Here is a 16,676-nt window from a genome sequence, read left to right as displayed (position 1 = left end):
GACGCGACTCCAGAGAGAATTTAGCAGTGAAAAGGCTCTAACTGATGCACACTACTTGCACTGCCGAATGGGAACCCAACACTGAAATGTGTCATAACACAAACACCGACACAGTAACTTAAGATCAGGTCACAGCTGCTCACTTAAAGGAAGTACTTTTGGCTTTGGCTTAACCAAATTATCTTGGTTCTTTGGAAATATGTAATGCTAAAACATAAAAATATATTCCAATCTAATGTTGTCCAAACGGTCTGGAATTAAAGTCAGAGTGAACCAATAAAATCGCAAAAGCTTAATGGGCTAGTAGCATATTTACAACCCCATAGCTGATGTGGAGCTTTAAACCCATTGTCCTTCCAGGGACATAAGCCACTTTCCTCTTTTCCTTGGACAGTTTTACTTTACTGAAGGTTTATTTTTCTGAGAGAAAATTGCTATTGCTTTTTACTCCCATCAGCACTGGAACAGCCGATGAAGCTATATAGTAGAGTAAGATAAGAAGAACACAGTGGTACATATTCTGTACATTAAAATTTGTACATTTAAATCCTTGAATGCTATTATTAGTTTGGCAGGAGCTATTTTCATTAAGAACTGGCCCGGGATTTATCATCAGCACACCCTGTCCCCCTGTTCTTCATAAAGAGGGCACCATTGCACTTTACAACTGTTCTTGCGTAGAGTCTTGACTTGTCTGTTCAGAGAGGTGAAACCCCTGACAGAGGGGAGGCTTTAACTTGACATAATGAACATGGCGCTAAACCATGATTTATTTCCAGCCGAGAGAGAGACCTGGAAGTTTGGGGTATACCTCTCCTTCCATCCATTTTTAAACCTCCTTATTAAGGTCATGCATGAGGCAGCTCAAATCCCAGGACAGGGCAGCGGTCATCTGTGAGCGCACACACTCAATACACAACCCAGAATTGCAAACGGCCCCCTATCTGCATATTTTTGTTTTTTTTTAAGCAAACTAGAGCACACGGAAAAGCAAAGAGAGAGAACTTCATAGAAAGAAAATCACACTGCTAATGTCAGAATTAAAGCAACAGTGTAACCAGATGTACAGAAAAATTACGTATGGATGTGAAAAAAATTATCCTTCACAATATCTTTTAATAATGCATTCGAAATGCAACATGTTATGAGCTTTTTTTGTGTGTTTTTTTTTTTTTTTGCAACATGGGGACTGGTGTTGTTCAAGGCCACTTCTCGAATTAGACAATCAGCAAAGCATTTGCCTCTGGGACAGTGTTAGGAATGTCACACCGGAGCCGAAATGTTTTCACACATATGGTTCCAGTATTTATGGATGCATGCTGTCAACTTTAGCGCAACCTCTACGACCACAGCAACTGCCTGTGCAATTACCTGCTGAGAGGCTGGCATGTTGCTGTTTGAGGAAAGTGAAATACTGAACCCTCTGCCCGACCTCCCATGTTCTCTGTCATTGACCATATGCAGCATGAGGACTGTCCTTAAATTAGTGTTTTTAATGACGCTGTTGTTAAGTTGTCCAGTAGAGCTACAATATATTTCCAATAGCTGATTTTACGACCTCAGCCTTGTATCTGATTGTATGTATTTCATTAAGCAAAATCATCTAAACGTGGGACCCTGTCATTTTTTTTCTCAGATACTGCATTTGGGCAAAAATGGAACAGGGGGAATTCTTACCGATCTTCTCCCATTACATTTAAACATATTCCGGCTGTGAGGAGCCGTCTGGTGGCTGCAAACATGCCGGCCGCTGTACTGAAGCCCCGCTGTGCCCCCGGCCACCATGCAGCCACTCACACCACAATGACATATGACCGCGGCATCCTAGATATTAGCTGCAGGAGCTAGCAGAGCAGTGGAAACATTCGGCCCTGCCGGTAACAGTTGCTTGTGTGTGTTGTGTTGAATGTTTTTCAATGTAATGGGCTAAAATACAATGTATTCTAAAATAATCAGATGACAAAACTTCACATAATGGCTATGAACACGATTTACTTGATAGTTGTTACGTCCCTGGACGCATGCTCCCACGTGTTCTGTGTCCCTGTCCCTTTCGGGTTTACTTGGTGGGAGGAGCTGAAGCCTACCGGCTCCACCCACCATCTGGCTATTGGTCACCACCGCCTATATAAAGGGACTTCAGACAGCGTTTGGCAGGTCCACAGGGTCTGCAAGGTCCCTACTCATTCAGGATCCCCGGAGATCTGTTTGGAGTTCTGTTGGGGATCTCATTCGTGTGGGTCGTTAGCCTGTGTTAGCCTGTTAGCTTTGTGTGTTGATGTGCCCTTTTTTGGTAACTATTAAGCGTGTTCGAGTTACCACCCCTTCCTTTACGTCGCTGTGATTTTGGTTAGCTGTGCTGAATCCGTTGTTGTATTGTACATGTTAGGCCACCGGCGATAAAAGCACTGTTTGTACGATTTGTTTGGTTGTGTGTGTAACTGCGGACCTCTTCCTCTCCACACCCTTGTCGCGTTTCTTAAACCCCTAGACTTAGGAACGTGACGTGGTGCCCTATATACTTTCATTAATGCTCACTAGTATGAATATTCACTACATACATTTACATTTTATTTCAATAATCATACATTATTAAATCATAACCACTGCACCAGCTATCATTATGTTATTATTGTGTTTATTAGTTGTTTGTGTTTTATTACTTGTTTAAGTACCCCATATAAGAAACCTTATATTCATACGCTCAATTATACATATTATGTTTTCCCCATGATAAGAGCAGCGGCAGCAACAAAAACAGACATCAAGAAAAAGATGATTTCAGTTCAATCTTCTGGGAGATGGACGAGGGGGTAAATCCAGCACTGCTTACACCGGTACTCGACGTTTCTGCACATCTGGTACACAGACGTCAAATGTCGAACTGGGATATCTCAGTCCGATGCCCTCCACAGCCCAGCCCCACCATTCCAGCCTCGCCCGCAGTGTGGCGGCAGCAGGTGGTTCTGGGTAAAGACAACCATGCGCACTGGGGAGTCTGCCAGTGACAGATGTGCTCAGTTAAAGGACTAATTGAAAATCTTCAACGAAATCAGCAGCGTGGCCTCCTCAATTCTGTTTGCATAATAAGTGGACCAACACACACACCCACGCACACCTCTCAGACTTTCTAACAGACACTCGGTCAAACACACATTTGTCTCATCAACAGTACCGCTCACCACCGCTGAGGAGAGACGAAAACGGGGCTTAGTTTGCGCAGCAAATTAACACATGTAGCCATATTGCTAGCCCATGGACCGATTTCTGGTGTGAATAATACATCAAGGGGGTAACTTTACCTGGAGCAAACACTCTTTGTGTGCGGGCCAGACTGAACACAATGAACACCTATCGCATTCTGTCACATAAGCCAGGCTTTGCCTTGGTTGTTCCTGAACACAGGTAGGTGAACTCGGACGTGCAGGTTAATGCCTGAGAGGGCTGCACTGCTTGTAGATGGATGCGCATTGAGCTACATGCTAAATAAGTGCCGTGAGTGAGGCTAAGCGAGCTGAATGAATGTACACGATGGGCCGGTTCATGGGCTCGTCAGCAGGGGGATTGTGTGCGGGGCCGACCGATGGCGGGATGCTCTGGTGAGCCGGTGGAAGTGGCAAGCTCCAAGCTGAGGTGCCCGTGGCTCTTAGACCGAGGCAACAGGATGGAGGACAGCTGAGCATAGCGCCCACCCCGTCTTCCCCTCGACCACTTTCCACCTTGGAAGACAAAACAAATATGTCACACTGAAAAAGCCCCTATAGGCAATTTGGCCAAAACTTGATAGTGTAATCATCCTGGTTAATAGAACAAGGCCGTCTGTCACAGAAACTGAGATATATGCTTTATCTTCTGAAAAAGTTATAGCTCTTTGTCAATGTTTAATGAGAAACACATAAGAGTTTCAAGACTCACGTACATGACTGAAATACTGGTCTCTTAAACACATCTGCATTACCAGTCCAGTAGTGTATTGCCATCTTCCCATGATAATCTCTTATGCTGACCTTGGCATCTGAAAACAAGACACATGTTTTTTTTAATCCATACATAATCAACACATGCAATCTAATTTTTTTACATAACCCTCAATAAAATATATTAAATGTTCATTAAATTTCACATATATCATTATTTTATAGCATAATATATTATGGATACCTATACATGGACTATAATCCGTTTATTTGTACTCAATAACTCTACACAACATGGTTGCCTAGTTACAAATAGTAGCCCTGGTCCATAGTGTCACATTACTTTGAATAGGTGAACGTGGCACTGTAAGCAACACACCTGCTGGTGGCACTAAATGGCTAATTTACAGCAAACCTCAAAATAATATTCAATTGAAGTTTTGATTGAAAAGATCACATTCCTGTTTTAATTCTCACGCCCAGGAAGTTAATGCACGTGTGTGTGTGTGTGTGTGTGTGTGTGTGTTTGTGTATGTGTGCGCCCCACCCTGAGTTCCCACCCTGCATCCAGTGTCCTGGGATGGGTTCTGGCAGCCATGACCCTGAGTAACAAGACTGAGCAGATATGGATAGTGAGTGTATTTATTTATTTATTTTCTCATAGATTGTGCATCTTGCTATTTGAAATATATTAATGAAATCAACCAACATTTCACAATGAGGGATCATGCATCAGTATACATTGGTTCATCTTATATCTAAGACAATTGACTTATATAGAATTTTTTAACAGTTAAAACGTTTTATAATCATTATGAGTGTGTATTAGGAAATCCAAAAGAACGGTGACATGGCACATTACTTTCACGCTACAGCAGCTGTTCCTTAATTCTCAGTACATTAGCGGCGCTGTATTATACTATGCCTCGGTCTCATAAACACTTTCGTGCAGCCATTACGGGGTTCATTAAAAACATGAATGAGCTTTTAATGCCTCCCTCTCTTACAGCTGTCACCTACAATAGCCATAAAATGGCACACTGTAGCACACTTCAGATTTCAAAGGGATGATACTGTAAATACATGCAAGTGAATTGGTAAGGATTAGTTTAAGGATCAGTTTTCTCACACTGGATTAGCTTGGAAATAAAGGACACATATGTCTGAATGTGTTTTTTAATGTTATGTAAATGCTTTCGAACAAAGTCTCCGGAAGTCATATTTATTCATATCATAAATGGTAACAATGGTCATTAATAAATTGACTTGCAGTCACACTCTGGGATTTTTTTTTTTCACTTTATAAAACGATAGCAATGACGTGTGACACAGTGAGGCGGAAGGGCAAACGAACAGTAAAGGAAAGTCAAGGGTGTGCAAAATACAGGGCCTGCTTTTTTACAATAACAAATGCAGAGTCATTGTCACCATTGGGGAGTCATTAAAAGTAATATACTCAGACTTTCTGATGGGTGAAGCACTGGCCTCCTGTTCTGCCCTGTGCTTCCTGTAGTGATAATTGCTGCGGTCCTGTTGTAGCCATATGGACAGAAGCTGGTCTGGGACCTGCTCTTATACCTGGGTGGTTAATTAAGAGCTGGCTTCTGGGCTGCTAGGACCTGATCTAAAATCCCCCCGACCCCCTCTGAACCCTAGGCTTTTGAGCGACACAGAGCCACGGGGGAAAAGCAGGGAAGCGGTGGGGTAATTATTTGAGATAACATAGAATGGAAAGGAAGGAGGGGGGGGAAGAATTGTGCATTTGAAAAGAGGGCAGCTGTTGAGAGAAAGAGGGAGAGAGAATAGCCTTTAGTAATAAAGGTCAACATCTCCCATTTTTATGTAGAGTGTCTGCAGCCTGTGATGCCTTTTCACAATGAGTGACAACAGACTGTATTTTTATAAACATCTCATTCTGTATTCAGACATTCAGCGGCAGCGACTGTCTGCTCCACTGCCTGCAAAATCCCAATCTCCATGAACTGTGATTGACATTTTACTGAGTCTGAGTATCCAGTGCATCTTTAAAACAATGCAAAAAAAAAAAAAAAAAAAGCCTGTACGTCTGCATTTAAAACAAGTATTCTTCTATTCGTTATAATAAAAACGATGGCATGCCAGGATCATTTAAACACTGCAGAAATGTGCCTCGATTGCCATTCACCTTTTTCCCCCGACCGCCTTGACAGTATGCTGCCGAAGTGGCTAATGTAAATGAAATCTCGGCACAAACATTAAACAACTGCCATGTCAAACTGCTCACATGTTGACACACTGGTCAATTAGTAAAACAGTAACAAATGCACAGAGGTCTGCCAGCCTGGCTGGGCACGGCTCATTGGTCCAGCGGTGACCAGGTGACGCCATGACACTTCTTCACACATCATGGTGATCGAGTGCTGAGGCCATGTAACCGTCTATGTTCTGGAATGAGCCAGATTGAACAGCTTTCATGGCAGCACCTTTATTGTGAACACACCCCAGATTATTGTACTGTTGGCGGGAATTTATTCTAAATGGAAAAACGGACACTAAATCAATGTGGCATTTTCTAATAATTTTATTCAGCTAAATTATTCTGACATGCATGTGCTTATTGCTGCAAGCTCGTTTTTTATCCCATGATGTGCAATCTGCTCCATATTGTATGTCTTAACACAGCAAGACCGCAAATCCATTGTAGGTCCTTTTCTACTGAATGGGGCCCTTATCTAGTTCTTCAGTGATAGCTTTACGTTCCTTGCTCCTCTGAGGCCACAGAGTGCGGCTAAGCTTCAGTGCGCATTGGTGAAAACATCTCTTCACTTATATTTGGTGCATCATTACAATGGGAGATAATAATGAGACTCATTGTTTTCTCGTGCAGGTCATCCTATTGCATCATTAAAGGTCACAGCTCAGTTCTATGGGTGGGACAATGGTGCAGCGATAAGTGATCTGGACATTCTCTGCAAGGAATTTGCATATTGTCTCCATTTCTGTGCATCTGTGTGACACCCTGCATCATCCTTGTCCCTGCACACCGTCACACCACATCACCATCACCTGCATGCTTACACGGAGATCATCACAAACGGCACCCACATGACTCCCCTCGCCTAAGCAGAGCTGATGGACGTGACTATTTCAGTCAGACGCTCCCGTCAGTAAGTGTCTGGCCTTACTAGTGCATGAGTGTTCCTCCCACATGTTTGCTTTGGTAGTTTCTATTTGGAGTTGAGAAAAAAAAAAAAAGATTTGTGTTCAGTTCTGCATTTTCTGCCCTATGACATTACATTCTGCTTCCTCCCACACTCAAACACTGCCCTGCAATGGACTGTCTGGGCCTGACTGTAACTGGGCCTGAAGATCACTTTTTACACACATAAGTATATTTAATATACTAAAATAGCAATGATAATATTAGAATATTATATTAAAAGTATGTATATCAGCTTGTTTCAAACTTGATTGCATAGTAAGGGTTTTTATATGATCAGTTCAGCGTATGTAACATTGAAATACAGAGCAGCGTAAATGCAACACTATTGTTTTATGTGTATTCAAAAATGAAAAGAGCTTTAAGGTCTATTGTAGGTAATATTACTATATAATATTAAAGTTGGGTCAAATTGGATTCTGTGTATTATCTGTGTAATAATAATATAATTGCTGAGATTGTCTCTAGATATGCCCTGACCTGGGTGAATGGGTTTGAAATGTATGGAAACAGACAGCTTTCGAAGATTCTGCACCCTGAACACCTCCTGGGGGGCAGGTAGAATGATACCTGGATGCAACACAGACAGTCAGTCCACCCGCTGCTGGCACCGGTACTCTAGGGTAACACTGTGAACGTCCTGTTCTGTGATTTATTGAGCTTTACCTGCTTTCCTGACAGCTGGCCTGGCTTCTTACCATTTTGATCTTGTAGCAACTCAAAACCTGCCACAAGGCCCACCTGCACACTGGTGACAGAAAATATGAGCCGGGTCAAGGGTGGAATGGTGACCGTGTCAGACCGGCTGCCCCTGAGGATTCGAATACAAGACAGACCACCTGACTCTTGATGTCACTGATGTATCGCTCATGCTGGAGCATTCGACAGCCGTATCACGCTTTGCATGCACAAACAAGGAAATAAGATACCAAAGGAGAAATATGGTATTTAACTAAAACACTATGGTGAAACACGCACACACACACACACAGGCCACAATTTCGACAAAGGCACATGGCAAAGAAACACTTAAGGACTTAGCAGCAGCACCCCCCCCCCCCCTTCCCCTTCACACTCGCACTACTTGAGACAGCCAGAGCACAATGGAAGGGGAGTCCATGGGAAGGAGGGGAGAAGAGTGGAGGGAGGAGAGTATCCATTTCCATCCACCATATGGATATTCTGTTTTGTGTACACAGAAAGTGCCTGGTAACTGTGACCCAAGCAGCCATATGTGTTTTAGCGAACTGTAGGCACTACACAGCTGGGCGGCTCCCTAACACACAACATATGGGTGTCTTTTCTGTTCTTGGGCTGGGCGAGGGAGGAGGGGGTCCTTCCCAAACAAAACTCCATAGACGTCCACGTTCCCACCGTCCAGCCTGTGGATCTCTGGGGATGGCGCTAATGAATTGCTCTATTGACTGATATCCTGGCTTGGCTCATTATGGCAGACGAACGCGAGCGCTCCCTCTTCCCAGCCTTGCTGTGAGCGGGGAGACCAGGGCCCTCTTTTGTCTGTGGATTTTGAAGTCCAGGCTTGTCATCTGTGCCCCTTTTCTTTGCCCTGCTTGTGTTCTGTGTAATTTATTGATGAGGGCTCTCCACCCACCAAAGTCGCCAGCCGAACGGCCAGTAGAAGACGTCAGCAGTAAATAATGTGCCAGAATCCTGTGATGTTTCTTACTTACTGTAGTTATCGATGAGGAGCTGAATGATGTGAGAATGTCCGTGCAGAGCAGCAAGGTGAAGTGGAGTATAACCCTTAAAACACAGAAAACAAGTGGAGATTTTACAACAATCGTGCCAGCCGATGTGATGACCGCAGATTTAATGCAGGCAACATTTTTACTGTGAAAACAATTATCTGAGGGAGATGTGAGTAGTACTTCCTGTAGTGTCTGTCACTCTGTTCTGATATTAAAAACCAGCTGGGTGTCATTTCACACGCCACTACGCTCAGAGGAATCTCCAGATTTCGCTGGTTTGTCTGGCTGAGACGCCTGCTGTGGGTAGCAGTGAGCTTGTCATCTGTAAGCATTAACACTGCACAACACCCCGACCCACAACTCCCAATCCCACCCTCCCAAAATAAACAATGAAACAACATCTACTCTTAATCTGCTGCATGTTGCATGATCTAAACACGCTACTGACACGTTTCCATGGCGAGATGTGGCGGAGGAGAAAAGTGAATGAAGTCCGGTGAAATGAGAGCAGAATGATTGATGATTTAATGCAACTGCAGTTTGGTGTGATGACACTGCAGTTTCAATCAGAACAGTCAAATTCATGCTTCATGTTGCATTGATCTCCTTTCAATTCTGACTATTAACCTTTAAAACAAAAATAGAAATGCTCAGCAGAATATGCATGAATTCCAAAAATAAACAGATTTTTTTTTTGCATGTTATGACTATATGTTACATTTTGTTGTTGTTGTGAAACACAGCAAGCACAGCACATGGTGCACACAGTGAAATGTCTCCTCTGCATTTGACCCATCACACTTGAGCCCCCGGGGAGCAGGGTGTGAGGATGGTACCTTGCTCAAGTGGACCTCAGTGGCACCTTGGCGGTTCAGGATTGAACCCGCAACCCTTCGGTTACAAGACTGCTTCCTTACCCACTAGGCCATGAATGATTTGGCTTGATTTTGAGACAGCTGAAAAAGTGGCAGCGTCCTAAATCTGAGGTGTAAAAAAAGGTCATACTTGTAGATTAAGCCAAATTAGTCTTGATAAAAAGAGGGTCCATCTTATAATCGTGCCAATTTTGTAATAATCGTGCCAATTTTTTAATAACAGCAACCGCTCTCACCCTGTGCATCATACGTAGCGCAGGGCACCAACAGGCACCAATAAGCCTGTCAATGACTTATATCTTCCTGTTTTCAATTTTTAGGCCAGCAGTTCCTCTGTTTATAGCTGTTTGTATGTAATGCCTGTATATGCCTGTATTAAATATAAAACAGCTTTGATTGGTTAAATTCTAATACATATTAAAGGTCAGACAAAGTATGCATAGACTGCCACAAACTCTGTTGAGTGATTTAGGAGATGTTTAGCATATTACTTATCACTTCTGAGAGTGCAGGCTCTTGATTGCTTTTTTAAAAATAAACTATTAAATTTAATTCATTTTCTAACAATTTCTAAAATCATCATTAGATTGCTTCATATTATTTACACCCAACTCATAATAGCACTTTCATACAAATTCATTGCATAGCATTGAGTTTTTACAAATTTTAAATGCTGCAACAGATATGCTATTGAAGGAGCACATTCAGTCTCAGGAAGAACACAGGGCTGGGAGTGTCGTGGTTAAACCAGAAGAAAGAGTGTCAAGCTGAGTGCTACTGTGTTCCATGACACTGCGTCTCTGTTCTTGGTAGAGCTGCCATTCCAGGCATCCCTCTGCTGGTACCCTCATTATTACATGAGTGTTAGCGTTGACATTTTTTGAAAGGTCACTGTCGCTTTCATGTGTTCAGCCGCACTTTGAGCTGAAACGTGAGTAAAGGGCAGGGGTGTCTGTCTAGGGGGGCCAAAGAATTTAGAGATCAAGGTGTGTTCCTGGGTTTCTTTTCAACAAACATTATAGAGACAGCTTCAGTACAGAGCCTAATTTAATATAAACTGCAGAATGTGCTTTAAAGAGAACAGGTTGGAATCCAATTAAATGACAAAGTGAAACTTTTAAGAATAAATGTGTAAACAGGACTCTAATCCAGTGACTGACTGGACACAACAATCTGCAAACATTTACAGCATTTATCCTAGCACCCTTTATAATTAGTTACATGATTTAAAAGTAGTTACAGGGAGAGTCCCCCTGAAGACAGTCAGGATTAAGTGTCTTGCTCGGGGACGCAATGATAGTATGTAGGGTTTGAATAGGCGAGTGTGTTCCCACCAGACTACTACCACCCTGAACACATGACCCTACATTTTCCTAGGGGGCAAATTAAATTATATGAAAATTTGTGTTTCTACCCTGGCTATCAGAGACACTGAAGAAAAAAGTATATATTGGTGAGAGTAAAAACGGCATTTAAAGCAGTAAGTGGAGTTTTAATATTTGACTTGGTGGTTAACTGGTTGAGGGGCGAGTGGGTCACCTACCAGGCTACTACCAGTACTACGATTAAACAATTTTTATCCTAATAGGTGTGGTATCTCCCAGAATATCTCAATACTCCAATCAGGTACACTGGCTTCTAGTTACCTGACATCAATTGGTCTAGACCCCCTTTTTTAATTTAAACCAAACGCCAGTATGGCAGTATTTCACCCAGTACTCTGGATCTATATTTTGGAAAAGTACTCTTCTGTCAAATAGCATTCTAGACAATTACTATAATAAATAAATAAATAAAAAAACTGCATTGCATTTAAACTTACTTCAACTGTGAATATTACCAACAATCCCAGAAACTCCCAGTGCACCACTAGAGGGAACCCCGAGCACCATCAGTCAAGCATGTATCACAGAATGAGAACCAAGGTTCTCAAGGTACAAAACTAAACAGACTTTACATTTAATTCCTCACTGAACTGTATGTGTTTTTAAATGAATAATTTAACCTGTATCACTTTAAAATGTTAATACCTGCATTGCATCCCACATCTTGAGATTTTGGATGCCATCCACTCACCTTACTGCTGGAACGTTCCTTGAATGTCTCTCTTTTGAATCATTATTGAAGCCTTTTTTGTTTGATGCCCTCTGGCAAGGATATGCCATTTGGTTTCCTTCTGTGAGGATTTTATTTCTTTCAGACACTATATCTATTTTGTACCACAATGATTCTTCCATGCTGTATTTATTCCAAATCCATCTTTATTTCATCGGTGTATTAAAATATCTTACCCCCTTCCAAAAGAGAACGGAAAAAAGAAAGAGAAAGAAAGAGAGAGAGGCATGTCGTCAGTCCATTTTCATGTATGAAAACAGGCAGGAAATATTAAAGATAGGGAATAAGCATACTGTACATCAGAGAAAGAGGTCAAGAACCTAATTTCACACTGATATTCAGGGCAAATGTGGCTATGGAAAGGTTTGTCAGTTCTCTATTCATGTTAAAGGCATACAGCTATAAATTGTAATCTCTCTCTGTATGTGTGTGTGTGTGTGTGTGTGTGTTAACACACAGACATACACACGCACGCACACACACACACACACACACACATATATATATATATACACAGAGAGAAAAGAGAGAGAGAGAGAGAAAAAGAAGGAGAGAGGCAGACTAAAGCTCAGGTATTTATAGCACTCTGTGTAAAGGCATTACAGCATCAACAAAAAAACAGGTAATGTACTTACGTGCTGTGTAGGGTCAGTCCAGAAAGAGAAGGGGATGGGAGAGAAAAGATAGCTTGGTTACCTTTTTGGGGACATTTATCATGTATCCAGTGTAACAAATATAGGGCAACTGATAAACCAAACTTGTTTCTTTCACTTTTGTGCCACCAACTATAGCCCCCATTATTTCCAATGAACGTCTGTGCGGCGCATAACAGCCAAAGTGAAATTCATTTGTAGGAAACGGGGGTGAGCACCTCCCCAAATGCCATCTACTGGGGGGCTCCCGGGCCCTAATGGCATTCTATGGATTATTGATTTTTTATTCACTTTCCACTCGGCAGAAGACCCATTTTAACAGCGCCATTACCTCTGTAATGATTAGAGACAAAAAGTTAATTATGTAATTATGGAGCCAGTGGCAGACGTGCCTGCTTGCCTCTTCTTTTTGGTTGGTTTAAACATTATCTCCCGAGCGCACAGCGCCCGCACGCCGGGGGTGAGGAGAGGAGATTAGTGCAGCGGAGGGAAAACAGGCACAGGATTTAATTCTTCAAGGCCACGCTTGTCTGGATGGCCATTAAGTAATCACAACATCCTCTATTAAATTCATGGTGCTGCTCTCAAATGCACACACACCACAAGCGGAGGCAGGGAGAGGGAACCAGAGAGACAGTCAGAGAGAGTGAGGGGGTGGGGGGGTGGGGGGGGTGGGCTTCCATTTTTATTGACTGAGGAGACAAACTCAGCCTCCGGCGAGGGAAAAAATAAAGAACTTTAATGGGATGCCTCAATCGTTGGGAAAATGAAAAGTTTGAGTGGATGAAATGAAATAGAATAAAAAAACTATAATTGGGGGGAGGTGCGCATATGATTTGGTACACCTGATAAACAGAGGATTGACGGCTCACCTTGACACACTGACCGAGAAAGAGAAGAAAAAGACCTTGGTGAGACAGAATTGCACTGCCTGTGTCACCATGGTACGTTACCAGTGCAAATATAAGAAATATGATCTAGGATGTATTATACTTGAACGAGACGAGGCCCAATAGGACGACGGGCCTTCAGGCAGGATCGGCTAATCTCTGTGTTTCCCTCTTTAAAGCACTCCTGAGCTCAGCGGTGGCTGATGTGATTTATATACTGATTCATTCAGTGGGCTCGGTCAAATTAAATAAGGGGGGCTGGGCCATAAGAACACATGACCTCAGGGTTGTAATCAAAGAGTGATTAAACCAGAGGGATGACTGAATTACAAAATACACTCATTTATACACACATGCACACTTTCTGTCTGTTGTCATTTATGGAGTGCTCCTTTGATCATTAATTCTTATTAATTGGCAAATGATAATTTAACTCTCTTCTCATGAACTGTGAAAAAATATTTATTACTTTGAGAAAAATCTTATTAATCCATTTGCTGGTTTTACTTCCCTTTGGCAATGTAATGTTATGTGCCCTGTGACAGCAGGGTGAGGTTATGATGTTATGAGTCATGTGATTGATATCTGCGCAGAACCCTAAACTACTACCCCTATTAAACTTCATCTATGCTTACGGTTTAGAGGTGAAGGTGTTTATGGGTACTATGAGTGGCTGTACCCCAGCTGAGGTGTAAATGTGAGCGTGTCAGCGGGGCTCCGGCTCCTGTCAGCGCTCTCACCGATCTCACGTTGACGTCTGCGCCGGCCCTCACAATCATGTCCGCCGTCTCTGCACGGCCCTGCTTGGCTGCCCAGTGGAGCGCCGTCTGGACAGGGAGAGCAGAACAGCCATCAATCACAGTCCGGGCCAGCTGTCAGTCTCACCGCCTCTCCTGCCTGCTGATCGGGCCCCGCCCCAAACCAGCTGAGTCTAACTCCTCGCCGGATCATTCTCTTAAAGTGTCGCTAATCATCCACACAGCAGTGCAGGTGAACTATAAAAAAACTGTGTTGGATCACTAGTTTTTGTGACAGACACAACTGACATTGTGTTATTTGGTTGCGATATGCATGCATATGCTGCATGCAAATAACATAGAGGGGGGACAACTGCTTGATTTTAGCTGCTTTTTAAATTTGGTTTGGAATACAAGCAAAGTAATACACTGAACAGTTAAAGCCTTAGAGATGGTTTCAGAGGTGATTTTGGGCACTTTGACAGGAGTCTTGTTAATATTCAAGAGGTGATTCAGGCTTGAAGTAGACCCAGTGCACTGAGTTGTCTTTGACAGGTCAACACAGACACACACACTCACACACACACACACACACACACACACACACACACACACACATTCACACCAGCCTGCTCAATCAACATTCATACATATTACATCAGGTCTTTGAGTCTGACATGTGACATGAACATATACCTTCTGTGTGCTAACAGGTCTGTGAGAGCAATGACAATGACATGGAATCAGTTATATTCAAAATATAAAAAAATTTTGAAATTATTAAAAATGTCAAAAATCAGAATGATGAAAAAACTCTAAATTCAATGTTTCTACACATAAAGGGACAGCCTGGATGGACTAAAAGCCCATTTAAAAGGCACTTCTTTGAACTGAATTCATGGTCCATTTGCATAAGCAGATTTGGCTGGAAGAGAATGGATGAGTACAGCAACTAGTCATTAGCATGCCGACTAATTCAGCACAATGTAAGATCGTTGATGCTTCACTAAAGAGCCAAATTCAAGGACAGTTATCCCATTACCATAGTTTAGGCTGTACAGAGGAGTTGTAACAAATTACATACTTAATTTATCTCAGATACAGGCGAATTTCTATAGGATGTAATTAGAACACTAGGGAGGAAGCGTGTGTGCACACATTTTATGCCTGGTTACCCAATCTAATATCTACTCTACTGCATTCTAGCATTGCAATGAAAGATGCATACTTACAAACTTTTTAGATTCCAGGTGCAATAAAAAAAATTAAGTAACAGCGTTAATTCTCCAAACTGAAAACATTCATCGGTCTGTGCATGTATCTGCAAGAACATGCCATCATGTGCATGAATACAAATGCAGTATATTGTCACAGCCAGGCCCCTGACCACAGTGCTCATTGTTGTTGAGCACACCAGTGTATTTGTGTAAAGGCTCAGGGGGGTCTCCTCTTCCCCATCTACATTCCTACAGGGGTGCCATCAAAGTGGGAAGGACTGCGCTTTTGTCACTCCCAGTTTTCACTGACTCTCGCGACATGCGATTTTACAAGCCCCAAATCATCGGCACCTTTTAACCCATTCTGCTGAGATTATCCACAAGGCTCAGGGTTGGCCTCAGGGAAACTATAGTAACCCATAATCTGCGAATGCATGAATAGAAACTATGTATCTGCTCCGAGACGAGCTGTCAGGACATCTCAGCTCCCTGAAAGTCTTTACAGAAGAGCCGTTGCCTGACAGCTTACTGAAAAGTTCCCTTTTGCTGGCTCACCCGACTCCAGCACTGTCACAAGGTGAAAAAGTACATTCTAACTTGATGAACTTGACGGAAAATTGGGAAAGGAGTAAAAAAAAAAAAAAAAAAATATATATATATATATATATATATATAAATATAAACAAACAAAAACAGTTTTCCCTCTCAGGAGTCAACCATGTAGTCAGTTTAAAAATATATTTACAATGATTGCCTCTCATAAGGTTGTTCCCCTTATGATGGTATTTTTGGGGGTTATAACAGCACACAGCTGAGTAAGTGAGTGTTTTTCTTTAACAGTTCTACAGCTGTTTGGAGGTACAAGTGAACCTTGTGGTCCCTTGGTTGGGAAACTCTGACCTTCGGCCTTTCACCCTAAACCACTAACAGCATAACAGGATCTAACAAGGTCTAGTGAGGGCATTTTATAATGAAGAAAAAATATATGATTGATGAAATCAATTTATTCAAGTTAAGTAAAGTAATATAGGATAAACCTTCATTATTTCCACAAGTGGGAAACTGCATTTGTATTCTGTAATGTATTCTGTAAAGTAATCAGTTTTTCCTCATTACCCAGCAATGTGGGGATTTTGGGGTTGAATGTTGTTCGTGTTTGGTTGGTGTGTTCAGGATGTTCGGGTGATGCTGACAGATTCTTCCTAACAGACAAGCTTCTGTTCATGGAAATTAGAAATCTGAGTAATGCCAAATGTTTGATTAATTTTCTTTCTTTTTTAATTATCTGATGAAATCAAACATTTGCATTTGATTTGTCTCAAACATCATGATGATGTAATATCACTATTTCAGCACCACATCTC

General features: G+C 42.1%; 1 protein-coding gene across 4 annotated transcripts in view; it reads right to left on the bottom strand.

Moving 5' to 3' along the window:
- Positions 1-2,538: 2,538 nt before the first annotated feature.
- Positions 2,539-16,676, bottom strand: part of LOC114767029 (ankyrin repeat domain-containing protein SOWAHC) — an 89,349-nt gene continuing 75,211 nt past the window's right edge. For 2 of the 4 annotated variants that reach the window (XM_028958492.1, XM_028958489.1), the window contains 5 exons: positions 14,099-14,185; positions 12,451-12,453; positions 8,808-8,880; positions 3,920-4,015; positions 2,539-3,719 (listed from right to left, as the gene is read on the bottom strand). In XM_028958492.1, coding sequence (XP_028814325.1) covers positions 3,553-3,719; positions 3,920-4,015; positions 8,808-8,880; positions 12,451-12,453; positions 14,099-14,185 — 426 coding nt within the window. In that variant the 3' untranslated portion in view covers positions 2,539-3,552. The remainder of the gene's footprint in view (positions 3,720-3,919; positions 4,016-8,807; positions 8,881-12,450; positions 12,454-14,098; positions 14,186-16,676) is intronic. The other 2 variants (XM_028958493.1, XM_028958491.1) reach the window with 1 other exon arrangement.

Source organism: Denticeps clupeoides, chromosome 17 (assembly GCF_900700375.1).
Source record: "Denticeps clupeoides chromosome 17, fDenClu1.1, whole genome shotgun sequence".
Lineage (NCBI taxonomy): Eukaryota > Metazoa > Chordata > Actinopteri > Clupeiformes > Denticipitidae > Denticeps > Denticeps clupeoides.
This window is presented reverse-complemented; position numbering and strand designations above follow the sequence as displayed.